This window comes from Octodon degus, unplaced genomic scaffold, assembly GCF_000260255.1.
Source record: "Octodon degus isolate 3935 unplaced genomic scaffold, OctDeg1.0 scaffold00024, whole genome shotgun sequence".
NCBI classification, from domain to species: Eukaryota; Metazoa; Chordata; class Mammalia; order Rodentia; family Octodontidae; genus Octodon; species Octodon degus.
The window spans coordinates 17,908,974-17,917,051 of NW_004524600.1; the positions used below are offsets into that span (position 1 = coordinate 17,908,974).

The 8,078-nt window shown below is 45.5% G+C and overlaps 1 protein-coding gene across 1 annotated transcript in view; it reads left to right on the plus strand.

Moving 5' to 3' along the window:
* Nucleotides 1-2,682: 2,682 nt before the first annotated feature.
* Nucleotides 2,683-8,078, plus strand: part of Ltv1 (LTV1 ribosome biogenesis factor) — a 14,300-nt gene continuing 8,904 nt past the window's right edge. The window contains exons 1-3 of the mRNA XM_023712205.1: nucleotides 2,683-2,822; nucleotides 3,680-3,811; nucleotides 5,003-5,176. Of these exons, the coding sequence (XP_023567973.1) occupies nucleotides 2,820-2,822; nucleotides 3,680-3,811; nucleotides 5,003-5,176 (309 nt within the window). The 5' untranslated portion in view covers nucleotides 2,683-2,819. The remainder of the gene's footprint in view (nucleotides 2,823-3,679; nucleotides 3,812-5,002; nucleotides 5,177-8,078) is intronic.

The window sequence follows — 8,078 nt, forward strand, 5'->3', positions numbered from 1 at the left end:
AGCTCTAAATCCAGCAGCAGACTTACCCAGCAGCACACATCCATGATCCAGTCAGCTTGCAAAAGCCCCACCTATGGGTGTAGGAGGCAGTCTTTGTTACTTTTCTCTCCTTGCAGAGACAAAATACCTGACACCCAGAATGAAGGAATGGACTGGGGAGATGGCTCAGTGGCATAAGTGCTTCCCTGGCAAGCGCAAGGGCCTGAATTCAATCCCTGGTTTCACACACACTGTTTGTGGAGGTTTCAGTCCATACTCAGCTGGCTCTAAGGCAGAGTGGCACATGGCAGGACAACAGATCATGATGGGGGAAGACAACAAAGGCAGCAGGAAGAAAAAGGGAGGAGCGGCAGAAAAAGCAAGCCTTTTTCCCTCCCTTCTCTAGCACGCAACCTACCCAGCCCAGGGCAGGTGTAGCGCTCACACCCATAATCCCAACATCCGACCATGAATCAATGACAAACTCTAGAAGCTGACTACATGACGCTTTGGGGAGACATCTAGACACAAACTATAACAGAGGCTCTGGGGAACATCTAGATACACACCGTAACTCTCCATAGCCTACCTTCCTCGTTGTGAGCATACCCAGGTAGAACACTTTTCTCACTATTCACTCAAGCATACTGCAAATTCTCTTAATAAATGCTTTGGACTGATCACACTGGCATTTGCTCCCTATTTCTTTGGTATCCCAACTGACCACCTCCCTGGATGGCTTGGGGCCATCCTTTTGTGAAATATTACTCCTTTTCTGGCAATTTAAGTCTAGGGTCCAGCTGAGGGGAACAGATAAACACTAAGACTTGAAAAGTCCTGGAGATCCGCAGAGAGCACACTTCTCTCAGGTACATCTGGAAGCTGCAAACAGTTTTACAGGGTTGGCTCATGAGTGGTATTTGGTGAAACGGAACGTGACGTCAAGTGATGGCTGAGGAACATATGATATAAAGTTTCTTTTTTTAGCTTTTATTTTTATTAGTACATGTTTGCATTCCATAATGATCACATTCTTTGTAGGGAGTTGGTACACACACATAACACGTCAGTACAAGAGTTTAACTTTATCCTAAAGCCAGAAGATGGACATTGCACAGGAAAGTGAGCCGATCAGTGTTGAAAATGATAAAGGCAATAAAATGAGTAAAGCAGTGACACATTCGGCTATTTAGAAGGTAGTACAAAAATGCGCTGGCTGACTGCCTTCAAGAGGCCATGCAAAATTCAGGTAAGAGGACTACCTTCCTAAAGCAGCCACTTACGCTCCACTTGTAGCTTTTCCACTCACAGAGACCTTGGGTAGGTCACTGCAATTCTCCAAATTCTCAGACTCTTACCTGTGAGACTGACTTCGTGTTACGTAACTGTTCTTCATGGGCTTGTGATCAAACACAAATGATATGGCTGGACACAAAGTGTAGTACAGGGTGTTCAGTGTTTGTATGAGACTAACAAACAAAATAAGTTTAATATTACACAAAAAGAAAAAAAAAAAAAGCAGTTTTGTTAGGTGGTCAAGCTGTACTCAAACTCACGAGGCTTAAATTCCTGAGCTGCCATTTGGTAAGCATGTGACTGTAAGAAAATCACTTAGATTTTTTTTTTTTTTTTTTTAATGCTTCAGTTTTACTTGCAGGGGGATGAAGGTAACAGCTCTTTCACTGTGTTGTGGGAAGGGAAAAAATGAGGTAATAATCATTTATTCACTTAAATGTATTTTTCGGGCACTGGGTGCAACAGTAAATATAACACATTGATACAGAAAATGTCTTTGTGGATCTTATTACCACATAACAAATAGTAATACATCTTTGGCACATAAAAGTATAAAGCGTTTATCACCAGACAAGGTGTGCAGTCTTCAACGAAATCATTTCTATAATTTTTACTGCATGAAAAGAATATCTCACAAAGACCTGTAATATGCTACACATAATTTATAGACGCATTCCAAGAGAATTCAGACATTGAGAAGACACCAGAAATTTGGATGGGGAAACACAAATGCGAGACTAAGTCTACTGGCAAAATGTTGCTTTTATCATTTTTTTCCCTCAGAAAAGCTGTGCTACTCCAGCACCTGCTACGAGTCTTCCTAGGAAGGTACACTTGGCGCCTACTTCCTTAAACTATCATGAAACGCAAGGGAAGATGTGGAAGAAAATTACTAGTTTCTACCTCGGATAGTGCATGCCAACACGGATTCTGAATGCACCTTATTACTCCAAACGCGCCTGCAGTGAGCACTCTAGGGATGGTTCGCTAATGGACTCAGGAATTCAGCTCTTTAAAGACGAGAACGTGAAGAATGGCCAAGTGTGCAGTAGCCCACTGGCTCCGCTCTTCCCCCAAGCAAGCCAAATATCGGGGATCCGAAGAGGGACCGCCTCCTTTCTGCGTACCTGCACAGAGGTTTTGGTTTAGAGTTGAGGATAGGTGAGAAATAGCAGTCAATGGAGAGGTTAACGTTAGTCCCCGATCTCGGGGAAGAACGCTGAAGCTGGTCCACAAGCAGCAGCAACACTCCGTTCGGGCCCCAGCGACTCACTTCCGGGTAGAAAACTTCAGTTCCCAAGGCACCCCCCCGCCCCGCCTTCCAGTGGTTCTCGCGATCTTTGAGACTAGAGTACTGACGTCACTTCCAGTCTCAGCTCGGCTGTTTCCCCGGGATTGGTCGGTTTTCAAGGGCTGCTGCGTGACGTACAGCCCGGAACTGGCGGCCGCACGTGCAGAGAGGCCTAGGGACGCGGCGGGGCTCCCCGGGGTTTGCAGGGAGGACTCGCCGCTCCTCGTGTGGCTGAGCGCCGCTCGGCAGCAGCATGGTGAGCAAGCGTGGGGTGCTTCTGCCGCGGGGAGCTGATGTTTTGCAGAGATGGGACCGGACCCGGTAATGTCCGTGGCTGGCTTATGCCGCTGGCTTCCACTGTGGCGCCTCATCACCCTCCTCTGGGCCGGAGGAGTGGCCTCCCCTGCGCCCTCAGAGGCCTGCAGCTCCGCGGGGCTCCGCTGAACTCCAGCCTGTGACGCCGGCACCAGCGCTCCAGCACGGGCTTGGCCGGTCATTGCCGGCGTTGAGCCGCGCTCGTCTGCCTCTCTGCTTTGGGAAACAGTTTGTGCGAGAATAAGGTCGGGCCAAAAGTGAGACCGCTCTGCTGGTTTGTTGGAGCGAAATGATAGGGACGGGAACAGAGAGTAGCTAGTCCTCTCGTGGCTTTACTTACTCGTTGATAGATGAAAGGTTGAACCTGTCCGAGCTGTCCACTCGAGTGCCTTGTGGCAGGCTCCTGGTCTTTCTGGTCCCAGTTAGGGACCTTCCCAGGGCAGCCAGGCTAAAGAAACTCTTCAAGTCACTTGTACATCGTTGTGTTTAATTTCTTTTTCCTACAATAGTCTTTGTGATTTGCTCGCCAAGAACAAAGACCCTCCCTGACCTCCTCCTCACTGCTGTGTTCCCAGCTCCGTAAAAGTCTGGGCGGTATCGGGGTCAAATTTAGGTTTGCCTAGAGAAGGGTAAGTGAGGATTTTTAGCGCAGCCTGTGTTGTCTGCCGTGGACTTGTAGATTTGGGGAGTCTGTGGACTCTTCGCTTGATATGTTAAAGGTGCATGTGAGAACTGTGGCATTGCCCAATAAACTCTGGTTCTGTTTTAATGACTTGTTCTGGTCCCTTTCCTTTAAAGCCTCACAGGAAGAAAAAGCCTTTTATAGAGAAGAAGAAAGCTGTGTCTTTCCACCTGGTCCACCGGAGCCAGCGAGATCCTTTAGCAGCCGATGAAACTGCGCCCCAGAGGGTTCTGTTGCCCACACAGAAAGTAAGTTCTGTTCTTAGCTTTGCAGCTGAACTCTTGGTAGGTTTTGTTTTGGTTTTTTGTTTGTTTTTTTAATGCTTAGGATCAGACCCGGGATATGCTGTATACAGTAAGGCATACTCCCTAGCGCTTTATTATTCGTACCTTTTAGGTAAGCTTTAAACTAAATTTAGTAGTAGTTTTAAATTGTTAGCTAGGTGTTATTCTGAGATAACGGGGAATAAAGGTTAGGGGATGCTCCATGACTCACATTTTAGTACATGGGCTGATGTATACTGTGCATGTGTGTTTTGATTGGGAGGATAAAGCTTCTTTATGTGAGACTTTTAAATGAATGCATCTGGTGGAATAATGGTACATATTCAGGGAACCACTGGCTACGATGTTGCGTGATGTTACTTGGGGAACAACCATGTGTTCTGCTTTCCCTAAAATCCTGCCATTTCATAAACTCTTCTTAGACTTGCATTGTGCCCCCTGATAGTTCATCTCATGAAATACAAAACATCTGCACTTACAGATGGGCTTTAGAAAATGCCAGGGAACTTTGTAAAGATTGATTTCACCTGTTAAAGTGGATAAAATAAGGGCCAGGAATACAGCTCAGTGGCAACGCACCTGCCTGGGAAGTACCAGGTCCTGAGTTTATTCAATTCACAGTCCTCCCCAAGTGGATAGTAAAGAAGAAAGTGATGGAGGACATCAGCTGCATTTACCTTTCAGTAACACCAGTCTTCTTGTGCATTGAATCTTCTTCTGAACACAAAAGCATGCTTCCCTTTCACAGCCCGCAAGTCTTCTAATCTTCCAAACACATGCTAGTGCAAGTTAATTTTGAACTTGAATTATTGCAGAGAGATGTCTGGTAGGAGGAATTGCTTTTGTTCCTAAAGGGAAAGCTTTTATTTCTTTTTGAGATAAGATCTCACTGTGTTGTCCACGTCGGTCTCAAACTTGTGAGCTCAAATGATCCTCCTTCCAGCTTCCCAGGTTCTCGGACTTCAGGCTTCTGCCACAATACCTGGCTAGTTTTTATTCAATTTTCATTTTATGTGGTGCTCTGATTTTGTCAAGACTCTTTGTCTCATTGTTCTCCTGTGTCATCTGCCTCCTGCTGTGAACGTTGTTCTCACTGTACAATTCCCAGGCCTTATTTGTGGAAGGGCACTGATTCCATTTCGCTTCTAACCCAAGGTAAATGACGAAGAAAGGCGCGCAGAGCAGAGGAAGTATGGAGTGTTTTTTGATGATGACTATGACTACCTGCAGCACTTGAAGGAGACGTCGGGGCCCTCGGAGCTCATCCCCACCCTCGGCCCCCATGCATACAGCAGCAGAGATGAGGAGGACGACGCTTCAGTGACTCCTGTAAGCTGCGCAGCAGGCTCAGGGCGTGAGTGTGAGTGGAAGGAGCAAAGAAACCACCGGCTGGTTTCCAAATCAAGATGACTGCTTGGGGCAAGAAACGGTGTCAGTGTGACGAGCGCAGATAGGCCAGGTCTCTCCCTAAGTGTGTGTGTGTGTTTGTGTGTGTGTGTGTGTGTGTATACTTGTGTATCTGTGTCATTAAGAAGGTAGACCGCCTCGTTGCTGGTGATAGATGTCAAAAGTCAGTCTTTGGACAGTTTTGGGACCTCTAATTTATAGCTGTGGTCAAGTGACGTAGCACTTTAGAAAAGCAGCTGTGCGTCTGTGTATGGTCCCCTTCATACTTTTACCTTTTAAGTACAGATGAGAGCACAGACTGTATTTGTGTGGTGCTCGTGCTACTTGTGTCAGTTCTCTTTTTTCCTGTTTATGCTAAGGGCTGTGTTACATGTCTCTGTTGTCATTTAGTATAATTCTTTGTAGAGATTTTCTTTTTTTCTTTTTTTTTTTTTTTTAGTGTATTTAGTACAGGGTGGATAGGGTCTCACTACATAGATTGGGCTCGAAGTGATCCACCTGTTTTCAGCCTCCCAAGTGCTGGGATTACAGGTGCACGCCACCACGCCTAGTCTCATTCAGCATGCCACAGGGGCAGGGCCCACTGGGTATCGAACCCCAGTCACTGTGCTCTGCCTAAGCAGGCACTTCAGTACGCTGAGCTATTGGGCCAGCCTTACCTGGCATTTTTAAAAAGGAGACAGCCATTGAGATTATGGAAGAGGTGAAAAGGACACCTGTTGTTCAGTCCTGTCATGGTCTAGCATTCCTTCCCTCAGGGAAAAGCTTTTCTACAGCCTGTTGTTATCAGAAAGGGTTGGCTAGGTTTCTCATATCATCACAGAAAAAGAGGTGGTAAGTGTGGCTGTTCCATTTAAGAACTAGGTTCAACCCTTGTAAGACCCCACATCTCGCCACCCAGCCGCCACTGTAGAACCAGTTCCTCTTCCTTCACCCACAAGGCAATCACATCAGGAGTATTACAGACTTTTTTTTTTTTTTAATTATTTATTTATTTATTACATTTATTTATTGTGTATGTGTGTGTGGCCAGCTCAGCCCACCAGGGGGCGAGGCTGGCTGGCATGTGGTGCTGAAGGATCGAACCACGGTCCTTGTGCTTTGCCAAGCTTGTTCCAAGTAGCTGCTTTAGACCACTGAGCCATCTCTCCAGCCCCAGTATTACAGACTTGATAGCTTGTTGTCCTTGATAACCCGTGAGGGAAAGAAAGAGAAGGAAGGAAGGGAGGAAGGGAGGAAGGGACAGGCACTAGTAGTGGTTCAACTTTTATTTTCCTAGAAAGTGTTGAAAGTAAAAATCCAAATGCTTGGCTGAATCGTATTGATCAATACAAGAGTAGCTTTTAGTCCTTAATTCATTTAGGTAAAGGTAACCATTAATTGGTTCTTTAACAGAACACAGATATTAAATGAATAGTTGAATTATATTTAAATGAACTTTTTATTTATTTATTGGATACAGGGTCTCACTATGCAGTTTATACTCATAGTAATCCACCTATCTCAGCCTCCCCAGTGCTGGGATTACAGGCATATGCCACCAGGCCCAGTTTTAGTGGCCAGCATGGTACACTGAGGGTTCTAGGGCCAGCACAGTGTGTGGTACTGGAGATCAAACCTGGGTCCTTGCACTTGCCAGGCAGGTGCCTAGACTGCTGAGCTATATCCCCAGCCCAAGTGAATTGTATTTAAAAACAAAAATGTTGTTGATTTTTCTTTAGTGTAATGCAAAAACGTGAATTAATCACTTACATCTTTTTTGCTTTAATTTGTAACTGTTAATGGTTTGGGTCTAGTCCCTCCTAAGCCTCAAGAAGTCATGGGGCAGACTTCTAGAGTTTAATTCATGACCCAATGTGGGAGTTATGGATGTGAGTGCTACACCCCCCTAGGGCAGGTAGCCTGTACAACCAGAGGAAGGGAGAAAGGCTTGCTCTTTGCCGCCTCTGCTGCATCTACCGCCGCCGCCTCTGCTGTGCTTGCCTTTTTGCTCTCACTGTTTTCCGGTGCCAAGAACTGCTGCCCTCTGCCATGTGCCACTCTGCCTTGGAGCCACCTGAGTGTGGACTGAAATTGCCACAAACTATGAGCTAAATTAACCTTTCCTATTTTGGGTGCCAGATATTTTGTCCCAGCAAGAGAGAAGAGTAACTGAGGCAGTAATAAATCAGCAAAATAGAATAGGTGAAAAGTGTGGATTAAGCCCTAGTAACAAAAGTAAAGCATGAGAAGAGGGCAGCAGGAAAATGTGTAGTGCTGGAGCTTGCCCTGAGGTTTGCTTGAAGAAAAGGAGTTCTGCCGTTGGAGGAACTATCTGGGCAAACCGAGCAGAGTTGGGAACTGTTGCGATCAACTTTTTTAAAACCCAAGATTCCTCTAAAAATGAAAGTAGTCACTGCCAAAACTATCATATTCATGATTTCTTGACTAGCTTTCAAAGGCTTGGAAAAAACTACAAGTAAATTTACTAAATACAACCTGAGCCCGCTCTCTACAGTTCTAAGGATAGTCACAAAGATTAGCTAAAAAGTGGAAAGGCTGTGTTTTGTATTGTAGATTATATACCAGGTTTTATTTATTGGATATTGACATGCCTTTGGCTCTGAGTCCCAGAAAACCCGAGTGCAGACTTGCTTTGGGGGCAGTGAATGAATGTGTGTTAGAGAGAGTCCATGTCAGTAGTGACTTGTCCGTGTCTATAAGCTTTATGTCATCCTTAGCCAATTTGTTTCACGATTTTCAAGCATAACAACATGTAGAGGTAAGAAACACAAAATATATGTCTGCTGCCTTAAGACAGGTAACATGAGTTTATCACAGGTTA